The 14,429-nt window shown below is 39.6% G+C and overlaps 1 protein-coding gene and 1 long non-coding RNA gene across 5 annotated transcripts; one reads left to right on the top strand and one right to left on the bottom strand.

The window, feature by feature from the left end:
* Window positions 1-2,646: 2,646 nt before the first annotated feature.
* Dop (microtubule-associated serine/threonine (MAST) protein kinase dop) lies at window positions 2,647-13,697 on the top strand. Of its 3 annotated transcripts, XM_076895707.1 has the most exons (23): window positions 2,647-2,808; window positions 3,218-3,459; window positions 3,620-3,836; window positions 3,913-3,992; window positions 4,078-4,180; window positions 4,586-4,667; window positions 4,988-5,090; window positions 5,172-5,395; window positions 5,637-5,712; window positions 5,786-6,016; window positions 6,096-6,327; window positions 6,409-6,743; window positions 6,813-6,985; window positions 7,085-7,155; window positions 7,228-7,455; window positions 7,526-7,753; window positions 7,825-8,386; window positions 8,589-8,773; window positions 8,849-9,069; window positions 9,143-9,475; window positions 9,756-9,821; window positions 10,271-10,760; window positions 11,002-13,697. In XM_076895707.1, exons 3-23 carry the CDS (start codon window positions 3,659-3,661, stop codon window positions 12,156-12,158), a joined length of 5,358 nt encoding a protein of 1,785 aa, XP_076751822.1. In that variant the 5' UTR covers window positions 2,647-2,808; window positions 3,218-3,459; window positions 3,620-3,658; the 3' UTR covers window positions 12,159-13,697. The 3 variants fall into 3 exon arrangements, with proteins under 3 accessions (XP_076751822.1, XP_076751823.1, XP_076751824.1); XM_076895708.1 differs by lacking the exons at window positions 2,647-2,808; window positions 3,218-3,459; window positions 3,620-3,836; ... (1 more) ...; window positions 4,078-4,180; window positions 4,586-4,667 and adding an exon at window positions 4,770-4,837; XM_076895709.1 differs by lacking the exons at window positions 2,647-2,808; window positions 3,218-3,459; window positions 3,620-3,836; ... (2 more) ...; window positions 4,586-4,667; window positions 4,988-5,090 and having other exon boundaries at window positions 5,258-5,395; window positions 5,575-5,712.
* Window positions 5,324-10,825, bottom strand: LOC143423979 (uncharacterized). Of its 2 annotated transcripts, XR_013101864.1 has the most exons (5): window positions 10,629-10,825; window positions 10,293-10,501; window positions 6,280-6,410; window positions 5,608-5,688; window positions 5,324-5,463 (listed from the first exon to the last, which is right to left on the bottom strand). It is a non-coding gene; the product is annotated as an uncharacterized LOC143423979 (long non-coding RNA). The 2 variants fall into 2 exon arrangements; XR_013101865.1 differs by lacking the exons at window positions 5,608-5,688; window positions 6,280-6,410 and having other exon boundaries at window positions 5,326-5,463.
* Window positions 13,698-14,429: the final 732 nt, after the last annotated feature.

Here is a 14,429-nt window from a genome sequence, read left to right as displayed (position 1 = left end):
ATGTTCTCCTGATACAAAGTCGGATTTTCAAGATTTTGGTCGAAAAATCGGCAATGTATCAGGTGAACATGACGTCATAGGAGGTATCCGAATAGTGCCACTTCTTGGAAATGACGTCATCGAGAATTCCTGGAATTTCCGATACCTCCTGTGACGTCATGTTCTCCTGATACAAAGTCGGATTTTCAGATTTTCGATCGAAAAATTGGCAATGTATCAGGAGAACATAACATTATAGGAGGTATCCCAAAGTGCCACTTCTTGGAAATGACGTCATCGAGAATTCCTGGAATTTCCGATACCTCCTGTGACGTCATGTTCTCCTGATACAAAATCTGAAATCCCGTATTTTGATGGAGAAACTCCAATTTTCGGACGTTCTATCTTATACTGTATATGCAGCTATCTACTATTTTGTGAAGATTTTAATGGGAAAGGATTGTAGGACTGTAGGGATGAAAGTAAATAATCAAACACGTTGCTTTCATTTCAAATAATTAATTTATTTTTAATTAAATTAATAAAACATACAGGTTACAGTATTTCTCATTTATAATAAAGACTTATTACAATAACCCCGACAACACAAATTCATCACATCACAGTGCTCTTACTGTGACGAAGTTGTGTTGTTGGGATGTATATTTCAATAGTTTTATTCTAATTTATTTTATATTTCGCGCTTGGAAGGTAAGAGAGATACCGACCCTCCTCTAGAACCCGTGGCGCCATCTCTGTGAGAAGCGCTGAACTAAATGGGGAACTAGTTTCACCAGTCTCCACAGAGATGGCGCCACGGGTTCTAAAGGAGGGTCGGTATCTCTCTTACCATCCAAGTGGGAAATATAAAATAAATTAGAATAAAACTATTAATATATACAATAGATTACAATAAATTACTATGAAACTAGTGAAATATACCAGATCTTGCAATAAATCTATTGAAATATACAAGAAATTGCAATAAAAGTAATGAAATATACAAGAACTTACAACAAAAGTATTGAAATATACAATAAATTAGAATAAAACTAGTAATATAATATAATAAAACTTCCGAAATCTATAAGAACATACATTAAACCTGTTAAAGTACACAGTAAATTAGAATAACACTGATAAAATGTACAATAAATTACTACATACAATATATATATTGGTTTTAATGTAACTTATTGTATATCTCAGTAGTTTTATTTTAATTTCTTGCTAGAACGCATTCCCTGTTCTTTCTTCTCTCCCATATTCTTTCTTTCTTCCTTTCTTCGTCATTCTTTCTTCTTAAAATACAGTCGAAATAATTCTGTTCGATCAAAGTCTTCCTTTGTTTTCCTTTCCGTGAGATCTATTAACAGAAACAAGAAAGAATTAAATAATTGAACAATAAAATTCAATATATTTGTAATATGTAACACATCCTCTCAAATCTGGCGCTAAATGCTTAAATGTATAATTTCGCAGCAGTGGCGCCATCTCTGTGGAAAATGCTGAAACTAGTTCCCCATTTAGTTCAGCGCTTCTCACAGAGATGGCGCCACTACTGTCGGTAGTTCACTTCGCTGTCGGTAACGCTGCGCGACCAGTTTGAGCACTTTTCTCAGAGATGGCGCCACGGGTATTTAAAATAAAATTTTATTGAAAATTAATTACATCTATCGGAACATTGATTTAAACTACTAAATTGACATAAAAGAATAGAAAATAGGATTATGCGTTACAGTAAAAAATTAATCAACGTATCTTCCACTCGATGAACTGCGAGGTGCTTAATTGCGCGAGGTTACGCGAACGCAGATTGCTCCTCGAATGGACCATGCTGTATGTCATTAGGCCAGAATCGATTCTAGTTCAAGATCGATTAATAGTAGGCTGAGAGTGATGTCAATACTATCGAAGTATGAGTTTTATTTTCAAATTAACCTTAAATTTAGAATGTTCAAGGTGCATCGCGTTCGATGATCCAGTTAATTTTTAATGTACAATCGACAGAAGCGCTGTTAGAGGCGTCGAGCTATATCTATATCGGCTGCAGAATGTTTACGAACGCGGTCACGATCAACAAAGCGTGCCTATGACTTTAAACTTCAAAAGGAACCCGAAATAACTCGCCGCATCATTTCCCCATTAATTATCCGAATCTATTTATAACGTTTAGCAGCGTTAGCGTACGAACAACAGAAAGGACCGAAGGCATCCGCGTCCCGGAACGAGTATCGCCTCGAAACGATCGAACGTGTCGAAAGCGAAAGTGGATCGGTATCGACGTGACGCGGTAAATTTCAAAAAGGTTAGAGGAGAGCTCGTTGGCATTCGCGAAACGAAACGCGGTGGTGGAACGCAGCGATCTTCGTCGAGGGGATCGATAGGAGGGAAGGAAATTGATCGTGGCGCAAATTAGGAAGGTTCGATCGCGCGTTGAATATAAGAAACGACCAGGTCCATGTAGGAAGAATAGAGGCGGTGCGAGAACGCGTATAGGCCAGTACGTCGGCTATAAAGGGTTCGGTGTTGATTCTCGGGTGCAGCTCGCGGCCAAGGATGCGTGCATTTGTGCGCGTTTTCATGGACGGTCGGCGTTTGCGCGTGCGTTCCGTGTGTTGATGATGGTGCACGCGGGCATCGTGTACGTGTGCGCGTGCGGGGAACGTACGCGTGTGTACGTCCATCATGAGTCACAACCCATGGTCGGGGTCCGCGTTTCGTAATTAATATCTGCGGCCAGGAGAAAAATGCGAGTCTAGACCCGGGACTACGACACCTGCTCACTCCCGGGCCGCTTGTCCTCCGAGGACATGCCCGTTCTGCCCGGTAAATCGCCGCACCTTTTATCATCCTCCCGCTCTCTTCGTATCCATTATGTGCGACTAACTTGTGTTGTGTGTTTTCTTCTCTTCTTCGTACCGCGTCGGGACCTTCTGTATCCTGGTTCTCTTTCTTCAAAGGACTCGCGTCTCTTTCTCTCTCTCTCTCTCTCTCCCTCCCTCCCTCTCCCTCTCTCTCTCTCTCTCTCTCTCTCTCTCTCTCTCTCTCTCTCTCTCTTGTTCACTCTTCGCCTTTTGGCTACAGGTATATGTATATATATATATATCTTATTTAAAAACGGTCTCCCCTCGCCACGGGTTCCTCGAACCGCCTATACGGTTCCCTATTCAATCGACCAGCCCGCGATTTTGCTTCCTGTCCCCTCTTGTATATGTTATGAATTTTCATGCAACAGAGCGGCGGCAACAACGTACGGAGAGGATTGTACGCGGGACGGGGTTCCGTGGCATCGAAACTGCGGTCACCACGAGATGCTTCTACGGGCTGTGCTCACGGCCGATTTTGAACTGTCAGTCCCGACGTCAGATCGGACTTTCACGAGGAAGAATGGATTGTGAACTTTTCGGCAACGGTCTCGGTCGTCGGACACGCTTTTGCTCTTCTTCTTTCTCTTGTGAATAAAACGGGTTCTGTCAGGTATACACGCTATTTTTTTTTTTTTTCTACTAACAATTACTCGCATTTTTAGCGCAACGAGTTCGAAGTTTCTTGTTATCTTTCATATTGTTTCTCACTTCCAAGATAACAAGAGAGAGAGAGAGAGAGAGAGAAGTTGGATAAATTTATTCGCTTGTAGGTAACTTAAATTGTCGAGGGAAAAAACAATAGCAGAAACATGGATCCGAATAGAAACAGACCTAGCAGGCCACGTCTTCGCTCTCATGGCAATTCAGCCAGAGTGCTTGTGTTTGATCAGGCAGAAAACGAAGAATCTACTTGTAGCACTGAGACAGAAGTGCAAAAACGTTCTATTCCATCTAAAATAGAGAGCAAGGAAGCTCCAGTTCGACCTGGTTAATATAGTTCTTTTGTTACTTTAACCATCCCTCTATTTTTCTGTCTGTGGTTCTAACCATTCTATGTTTCTAGTTAGCGGAGAACTGTCAAATTTGGTTCGAATGAGGAATTCCGCGATTGGGAAGTCTGCACCTTCTTTATCCGTTCACGTGGTCAGTGGCTTGATTATACATTCGAATCACACGTTACGTATAAATCATCGTATAAAATACATTGATAATAAGTGTATCTTTTTAGCGTGATTTTAACATTCCTCGACGTGCTGCTAAAGCAGCTCATCGCAAATCTTTTATCGCAACAACATCTCCAACTCTGCCACGTTGTCATTCACCATTATCAGGTATGTAGGTGTCAATGCTGTTAATCGTTACATGTTGTCCGAGTGATTTTCTAACAATATACCTTGTGTATTGTTTATGTACAGAGTATTTATGTATGCTATATACGTTTTATCAGAACATTATATAAGCATTCTGGCACGACTTTACTAAATATTTTAAACTGTACATATGTACGTACATCTATCCATATTTAAAATACAGTAATGCAGGTGTAATACAACTTGCAGTTCACCTGTAAATTTATTCTGAAATTTTGTTAGATTTAGAAACTTTTAACGTCTATCCTCGAATAATATCCTTAAAACGAAAGTTTCTTTTTATTTATTTACCTTCTACTTTTAATTATTTATACGTCCTAAATACTATAGAAAATTAATTTTTTCGCTGTTTGTTTTCCGATATAGCGTTCGTACCGATCGTAGGCAGTCCCCTAGAGAGTCCTAGGATGTCATCCAGTCCACACTTTGCTTTTGCACCAATTAAAAGGTATCTGTTTCATACCTACTTTTAGTCTGTGTAAATTTGATCTGGTTACCTATATAAGTAGGTGTCGCCATTGCGAGCATTATATTTTTAATACATTATTAATAGTAAAGAAAACAAATGGTGATGCAGCTAGGCTGTGAAATCTTTCATAAAAAACGAAGAACATGGCTGTAAGATATTCCTGTTACTATAGTGGCTACCTCGTTTCTGATTATATTATCATTTCGAAAATACTTTCCATGATAGTCCTATTAAGTAACGTGTATAGTATTAACCGTGTATAGTTAATCGTTCCTGTTTAAACGTGTACAACATTTAAGGATCGGTGGAGGTGCCACAGGAACTGGAGATGGCAGAAGATGGTCGGTTGCCAGTTTGCCGTCTAGCGGATATGGAACGACGCCAGGTTCCAGTAACGTCTCGGTTAGTTATCCGATTTAGAACAAGCTTAAGGATACATATTTAACGATGGGAAAAAAATCATTTAGAAATTTACTTAATTAGTCACAGTACTCGAGTCAAGAACGCTTGCACCAACTTCCGAACGTTCCTACCAAGGACGAATTGCGTATGCTCTCTTGCCATTTCTCTAAACCCGGTACACCGTGTTCTTCGCACCCAGGCTTCCCGGGTTCCAGTATCGCTAGTATTCCAGGCAGCGTGTCTCTCAGTCTCGACGAGGAAGGTCGTAGATCGCCGTTACATAGACCGCGTTCACGAAGTTTGAGGTAAATACTATTAATCCTTTGTGGCACTAGTGGTTGTTTCGTGGAACCACCTAGTCTCTCATGTTTCTCTGAAATGAAAGTACAATGTTCATCAACTTGTGACTAATGCTTGTATTTAAAAGAAAAACATCGTTTACAAGCTTGTGCCGCAAAGGGTTAAAATAATTTCTATTTTTCAGAAAATTTGGAGGCGTATTGTTCGTAACATTTACTTAATTGTACGTGTTCGTTCAAATTACAGTAGTCCGAGTCGGTCTCCCGTTTTGGACAGCGAAATTGTTATGATGAATACCCTTTATAAAGAAAGATTCCCAAAGGTATTAATCGCAAAAACAAAATGTCACGTTTACATTGTAATGGTGTTATTTTACCTGAGAATTGTTTGATTAGGCAACACAGCAAATGGAGGAACGTTTGACTAATTTTATCAATGAAAACAAGGAGCTGGATGAATATGAAGTAATGGCAAATATGACTCAAGATTCATTACCAATTTTACGATTCGTGCATCATCAGGTGATCGAAATGGCGAGAGACTGCTTACAAAAATCTCAGGAGAAGTTAATTACAACTAGATATTTTTATGAAATGAGCGAAAATTTGGAACATTTGTTAATGGAGGTAAGCCAGTAAAAACTTATGTGGTAAAATAATAATAAACTTACTTGTTTAAGTAATAAGTAAACTTTATCATTTCCAGACGAAAGATAAATCACTCGAAGCAGCAACCAGATTAACGGGCCTTATTAAAAAGTTGTTATTGGTAATATCGCGCCCAGCTCGTTTATTAGAATGCTTAGAATTCGATCCTGAAGAGTTCTATCATTTACTCGAACAGGCAGAAGGCCAAGCAAAAATTACCGCGGGAATAAAGACAGATTTACCTCAGTATATTATTAACAAGCTTTCTCTTAACAGAGACCCAATATCAGGTAACATTTGTTGCTTGATTCAGGCTTTCTCCCATCAACATGTGCAAAAAGATAATTTTGAATGTGCTTTCACATTCTTAGAACTGCAAGAAGATTTAAATAAGTTAGAGGACTCGGCAAGTTCAAGCGATAGTAACTTACAAATCGCTTCAAGTCCAAATAAGGATGAGGAAAAATCTCACCGCGTTCCGTGCGAAAGTGATTACGAAGTGTTGAAACTTATCAGTAACGGAGCATACGGCGCAGTATATTTGGTTAAAGAGAAAACTACGCGACAGAGATTCGCAATGAAGAAGATTAATAAGAATAATTTAATGTTGCGAAACCAAGTGGAACAAGTATTTGCCGAGAGAGACATTATGAGCTTCACAGACAATCCGTTTGTAGTTTCTATGTATTGCAGTTTTGAAACAAAAGTGTGTATACACATTATTATTATTTTTTGAAAGATAAAATAAGATTTTTTAACAATTCTATGATTGTAGAAACACTTGTGTTTGGTAATGGAATACGTAGAAGGTGGTGATTGTGCAAATCTTTTAAAGAATATCGGTCCGCTGCCACCGGATATGGCACGATTTTATTTCGCCGAGACCGTTTTAGCTGTCGAATATCTGCATAGCTATGGTATTGTTCATCGAGATCTGAAACCTGACAAGTACATAAACATATTATTCTTATTCAAAATATATGTTTAAACATCGAGTAACGCGGGACATAGTTGCATGTCTGGATTAAAATAAAATTTCCTTTTCAGTTTACTTATTACTGCTCTTGGTCACATTAAACTTACCGACTTTGGTCTCAGTAAGATGGGTCTTATGTCCCGTAAGTGATTCAGAAATGAAGGTTCTTGAAATGTATAGTAGTAGATGGCAAGATGAGTGTTTTACGTTTCAGTGGCGACAAACCTTTATGAGGGATACATTGATAGGGATACGAAGCAATTTTCAGACAAACAGGTGTTCGGTACACCCGAATATATCGCACCTGAAGTTATATTGCGTCAGGGATATGGGAAACCTGTTGACTGGTGGTCCATGGGCATTATACTGTACGAATTTTTAATTGGCTGTGTACCATTTTTTGGTGAAACTCCGGAAGAGTTATTTGCTCATACGGTTAACGGTAAATATCGATATGTCGTAAAAAAAAAAAAACTATAAGAAAGAATAATAAACGGAGGTTCTTCTCCTAGATGATATCGAATGGCCAGATGAGGATGATTGGGCTGTTCAGCCAGAGGCTAAAGATATTATAACAGCCTTGCTCCAGCAAAGTGCTAGAGATCGACTAGGCACCGGTGGATCTCACGAGGTCAAAGAGCATCCGTATTTTTACGGAGTAAATTGGAACAGCCTACTTAGGCAAAAGGCTGAATTCGTGCCGCAACTAATCAATGATGAAGATACAAGTTACTTCGATAGTAAGTATAACACGCACAACGTAGACGATATAGATATCGATTCAATACCGTAACTATAACTAATATTCCAGCTCGTATGGATAGATATAATCATGATATAGGCGATGATACCGACGATACGGATGACTCTCCCCTGTTCGGATCGTTTTCTTCATATTCCCCGCAGTCGCGAAAGATATCTCAAACCCGTCCACCGCAGATAAATCCCGAGCATTCAGAGTTGGACGTCTCAAAGAAACAATTATTCCGTACTGAGCTCGAACGCACTGTCGCGCAATTGTCTCTCGGATCGAACAGTTCAACGACGCCTCCATCCAAGTTAGCGGAATCGACACCGTCGGAAAAGAGCCGTTCCTCTTCGTCCATTAAGGACACTACGTGCATCGAGACACCTCCAAAGGTGTTGGACAAATCCAATACGTCGTTCACAAGCCTCACTACGGTGACCAGTGGCGAGTCTCAATTAACGGTTATTAAGAACAGTCAGATAGATGGAACATCCATCAGTTTAAGCACGCCTGATTCTTCGCAAACGGAGTCTGAGGATATCAGTCCACAGATCCAGAGAAAACGGCACGTGCATTCCCGTAACAAGCTGCCCAGGTTCAGTATATGCATTGATGATGAACACATGTGAGTCATTCAGACATACATCTTCCCAAACATTATGATCGCCCGTTGAACGAAATTAACACCTTCCCCGTATCAAATTCAATACCAGAACATATGTGTACGTGCAACCCGACCTAGACCAACTCATTCACTTTTTGGAGCACGATTTGGATAAACAAATTATTACATATGTTACACGTGTTACAAACGGATTTTATTTCAGGTTGGATCTGATCGCAACGAACAGAGATACAACCGAGGAGAGCAAGCATAATTCTAGCACCGATTCCTTCGAATCGTTTAACGCCATGCCAATTATACCGTCCGCGAAACAGAAATCGCGGTCCGTAATTAAGTCCGCGTCCACCAGTGGATTGTCATTGGTGATACCAACCAGTGACTTCTCTTGTACGTTTTTAATTGTCGGTCAGGTTATTTGCTATTTTTCGTACTCGATCGTAAACTATAGATTATATTTTTTAGACGATGCATCATTAAATACTCAACCGATCGAATCTCCCGGTGGATCGTCTACTGCCTCTTCGAGAGATACGTCCCCCTGTCGCGAGTTAAGTCCACTAGTAACTAGTTTGAAGCCTCCTATTATCATTCGACGAGGACCATGCGGATTTGGGTTTACTGTACACACTATTAGAGTATATTATGGTGACAGCGATTTTTACACGATGCATCACTTAGTTATGGTGCGTTACAAATAATTGAGTGCAGTTAAAATTCGGTACAAGAGGCTAATCAAGTTTATCTAATATTCTACAGGCTGTCGATCAATCCAGCCCAGCGTTTGAAGCTGGTTTGAGACCAGGGGATTTAATAACGCATATAAACGGCGAGCCAGTACAGGGTTTATATCATATACAAGTTCTTCAGTTGATGCTAAGCGGCGGTGATCACGTAACGCTGCGTAGCACACCGTTAGAGAATACTAGCATTAAAACGGGCGGACGGAGAAGAGATCTGGCACAGAGCAAAATGGCACGCAGAACGCTGCATAAGCAGCGGAAACTGAAGCGTGATCATTCCGATAAAAAACGAAAAACGTCCCTTTTTAAACGAATTAGTTCAAAACGAGCTAGCGTAGAGATGCAACAGGTATAGAAGAAGTGAATTTCTCGTTTCTCGCTTCTGTAACCTTTTTTTAGTCGAAATGAGTCACTGTGACGATACATGTTTGTCGCCTTTGTCATATCACTTTTGTGAAGATTTACAAAAAAAACTGCGCCGAGTGATGAATGTATATTTATATGTTATATTTTTTCTTTTAACACGAGACTATTACTACTACTACTACTACGCGCATAAATACTAATGCACCGGCAACTTGTACGCAACACACGTTATTACGTTAAGTGTTACTTTTTTTTAATTGCAGCCATTAACTATCAGTTGTCCATTGTCAGCACCCATTCTATCCAGCGACAGCAAACCTCCACTTATGGTATGATTTTTCGTAACGTGAACTTTTTGCTAATTGTTTTATTTGCTGTTTCTTTGATCGATATTACTCATTTACTTATAATCACGTGGCAGCTTTAGGTGTCTGTCTTTTTTTTTTTTCTTAATTGACCGTGACAATATCAAAGTTTTACACTGTACACCGATCACAAGATATTATATTTGAGCATTAGAGGAAAGAGAGCTCATCTTAACATCCACTAGAGTAGGCTTGTGCAACTATGTTCCATTCATACAAAGCATTACAAGGAGAGAATATGCTAGGCAATTTGCAACAATGCTGGGGTAGGAGTAACAGTGTATAAGAATAAAGTAGATTGCAGTTGCACAGACCTGTTCTGAAGTAATGACATGGCTATTAATGAAGAGACGTATACATGTATACATTATATATATATATATGTACACCTTTCTCCTTTGACATTTTTTCAGATGGCTGCAGGAATTTGCTCACCGTCAATGGTGACACCCAGTCGTTCCTTCCAATCGTTCACGCGTTCTCAGGAGACGTCACCATTCTTTGCAGCCTGCACGAAGTCTGTCTGCAGTCCGTCACCACCAACGAATCGCGTTAGCTCAGATTCTTACCACTCTACCGGGAACTCGAGCCCCTGTTCAAGTCCAAACTCTTCGTCCCCTGGCTCTACGACGTCCGCTGCGAGTCTGCCAACAATCGCAAATCAATCCCACTATCAGAGGCCGAGCACTCTTCACGGTTTGAAGCACAAATTGCATACGGCGGCGAAGAACATTCATTCGCCGAATCGCAGGAAATCAGTGGGCCACATACCGTTATCTCCGTTGGCTAGAACACCAAGTCCGTCGCCGCTTCCCGCCAGTCCGACTAGGAGCCCTAGCCCGTTGGCGTTCCCTACGGGACACCAGCCTGGTAGCTCTAACACTACGCAGTCTTATAGTCCAGGTATTTATAATGGAACACGTAGAATTTGTGATATTGAAATAACTTGTAGTTGACGTTTGAACGATCATAAACGACGTTTAAGTGATTTTAGTATCTAGCCTTGGATGATTCCAAGAATAGAAAGGTATTGGACACAGACCTAGAAATCGAGACATAATTAACAAGTGTTTTTGCAACAATACTGTGCCCTTTTTAAGATCATAGTCATGTAACTGATGTAAAAATGTTGTGGGCGATTCAGGTGTCTGCTTGTCAACGCCAAACAACCAGAAGAAAAGCTATGGGCGGCCAAAATCAGCGGAGCCAGGATCTCCGTTACTGAGAAGGGCGCTTAGCCCAGATAGGCTTCATCCACGTTCCGCGGAGAACAAGACTTCCATCTCACCGTTAGCCAACACTGTGGTGAAAGTGACACCCCGTGCGACCATCGCGCAAACCTCGTATTCAGAGTCGTCCGAGGAGTGCAATGAGAGCTTTAAGGAATCGAACGATCCGAAGACGGAGAAGAAGGTTACAGCGGAACAGAAAGCAGATTATTCAAAAATAACTCATGGAATATCGATCAACCTAGGAAATGTGGGCATGTCGAATTCTTGCGGTAGCACGCAGCTACCAAGAATAGCAGAGGAGAAGGATTCGCCCACAGGTTCGAAAGCTGACGACTATACGAAAGAAGTCCTGCTTTCCGATGAGTTCGATAAAACATTTACGAATAAATTAACAGAGCCAGAGAGTATTGTCGAACGCAGTGATCGCGTCGTGTCAAAGACAGATGAACAGAATTCGCGTGCAAAGAACCCAGAAGTCTCGATCATTAATAAGAATGAGGAGAGTGCTCGATTAGATAATTCTTCTAATGTACAAGCTCGTGGTGTACAAAACGTATCCAACAAGCATTCTCAAAGCACTGAAAAAGGTTTGCAAGTGTCGTCGCAGAAAATACCACTGCAAAGTGGCGATAAAAGTTCACAATCTTTATGTCAGAAGTCGTCGTCGCAAAGTAGCGAGAAGAGCTCCCAAACCTCGTGCCAGAAGGTGTCATCGCAAACCAATGAAAAGGGCTCGCAATCATCTACTCAAAAAGTTTCATTGCAAGCCGGGGAAAAGAGTTATTTGCAAGCCGTGTCGCAAAAGCCGTCTCAAACCAACGAGAAAGTGATGCAGACTGCGTCGCATGACAAGAAGTTGCCCCAAGGCAACGAAAAAGCAGCTGTACCTCATAAAACGACCGAGCATCAAAAGGGAGCTGGTAAAAATTCAGAGGCTAATTTAGAAGGAAGGAAGATATTGAAGAAGTACAAAGTCGACAGCTCTGACGGCTCGAATAATGTTTCTTCTACGCAACACTCGAATACATTCGAGACTGTTGGATCAGGAAAAGATAAGAAGAATAATTGAGTAACTATCATCCGGATAGTCAATTAAGTTTAAAGGTGTAATGAGATACAAAAAAATGTCCACGTGTAACGATCAGACTTCATCTGCTAACGGAACAAATTGTTTGCTTTAAAAAAAAGATTCGTCTCTTGTTTCAATTACATTTTACAAAATAAATAAAGCTGATCATCTGATGGACACACAAAATATATGCGTTGTAACTCGAGCAAGATCAGAAACAATGATGAATCAAAAGAAGAGTAAACTGGTTTGGAGTTTACAGCTTTAAAAAGAAGTGGTTTGTACTCGAATAAAGTATTTATAGGCTTCCATCGAGTAATATACCTGATTAAATAGCTTTAGCGGGTATTCCTGATATTTTGGGTGGCGGAGTTTGAGGATCACCGCTGCTCTATAATCGTAATATATTTGTCATATAATCATTGGATACAAACTTAATCAAGATGAAAGTAGAGGACAACTGCGATCAAATACTATGTCAACGGTTTTAAAATCAGCGTAATCTGTTGATATTGTTGTTACTAATTCTCTGCAAGGAAAAATAAGAAGAAAGAAATTGGAGTAATCAACACTTCGGGCTACAGTATTTACACGATCTCATATACATTTACGTCTAATTATTAACACATCATGTATGGATCAGCATAGCAGTCAGTGAATTGCATACAGATAGTTTTCCAATACGTGTAATATTTGTCAAGTAAATCAAGAGAAAAAATGAAAGCAACACGTATCGTATATACTCGTGACCCAGATTTAGTGAGTCTAATAATTATTAATCCTTCTTCATTTCTACAATGTATCGAATCTAATATATATATATATATAAAAATGCAGTTTTTTAGTATAATATATAAAGCAAAGGCTGGACCTGCGCATTGGATATTAAAAACAAAAAAGAGGAAAGCATTAATTTCAATTGCGACATATTTATAAAATATGTTTGGTGGAATTTTGTGTCGTCAAATGTGTTTGTACGGATTGTGTGTCTTGTTTAAAAAATCTGGCTGATGGTAAAAAACGAATTTTCTAAAATAGTTCTTTGAAATCGGCCTATCATGCGAGTATATACGGTAAACATTTATCGCCGCAATAATTATCGTACAAGATGCTCCCGTATGCATAATGATATTATCTTTTCTACGTTCCATTCGATCACACGCTATATAATACATTTAATCGATGTTAATGCGAATCGGTGCTATCATTTACCTACTTAGGTAACTTCGCAACTTCGCATGCGAGAACTGGTGCTCTCATACAACTTTTTCAACTGTCTAAATCATTCTTTCATATTCACTTGTAGAAAGTGATGAAAAAAAACATTGGAAAAAGATAATTAAGGAACGAAGACATTATAAAAGGCAAAGGAAAGCAAGAATGTAAAATGTTTTTAATGATACAGCGAAGAATGTACGAACATATCGCATTGGAAGCATCTTGAGGTTCTTCAGCGATAATAGAAGGAATAAAATTGCGAGCGTTTCAGAGGCCAGACTCGGCCTCTCGTGACATGTTGTAATCATTTTTTTAGTATTAGATATACGTTAATTTATTCTGTATATAAAAAAGTGTATATTAGTTATTAAGGGTAAACGTGTACACTTTAATCACGAAGGGGAAAAAAAAAGGAAAAGGTGGCAACCGGAGCGGGCCACTATTTCTGATTTTTGTAAGTTGTTCACCGTGTCTCCGCGTTTCTCTCGCGAAAGCTCGCTTATTGTACGAAATCAGAAAGCATTGCCATAAAGAGCAACACGATATAATATACATATAACGTGTGTGTGTCTCTGCCATAAAAAGGTACATTGTTTCATTCGCGGCGAAATGATCTGACAATTTTTAAAGGTATCGATGATCATCATTAATAGCAATGAATCGGGCAACTGGGGTGGTAGTTCTATTTTCTTTTTTTTTCTTTACATATAGCATCTTCTTCAAGCGAATAAAAAGTATAGTAGCGATGTGTCGAATGTGTGTGTTGCCGTTTATTTAGCTAGAGTAAAGTGAAAAGTGGGATTTAGATACGCGTTATTGATCATTGATAGTGAAAGTCGAGCTCATTTCGCGTTGTGCATTGTACGCCGTTTTAAACGTAAGAATAGACGATAAGGGAATACTTAAGGGAAACACAGGCTTTAGTGATGTAAGCAATGCTAACAAGGCACGATTCCGAGCATCAGTTTTTTTACGTGTCCCTTTCGCGCGGAGGGCTCTTTTTAAACGCAAACGAAAACAACACTCGTGATAAATTCTACCCTCAACTTTTTT

This window comes from Xylocopa sonorina, chromosome 5 (genome assembly GCF_050948175.1).
Source record: "Xylocopa sonorina isolate GNS202 chromosome 5, iyXylSono1_principal, whole genome shotgun sequence".
NCBI classification, from domain to species: domain Eukaryota; kingdom Metazoa; phylum Arthropoda; class Insecta; order Hymenoptera; family Apidae; genus Xylocopa; species Xylocopa sonorina.
This window is presented reverse-complemented; position numbering and strand designations above follow the sequence as displayed.

Coding starts and splice junctions, on each gene's coding strand:
- Dop (XM_076895707.1), top strand. CDS start 3,659: ATGGATCCGAATAGAAACAGACCTAGCAGGCCACGTCTTCGCTCTCAT. Junction 5,396..5,636: donor CCGCGTTCACGAAGTTTGAG/GTAAATACTATT, acceptor TTCAAATTACAG/TAGTCCGAGTCGGTCTCCCG. Junction 7,754..7,824: donor AGATACAAGTTACTTCGATA/GTAAGTATAACA, acceptor CTAATATTCCAG/CTCGTATGGATAGATATAAT.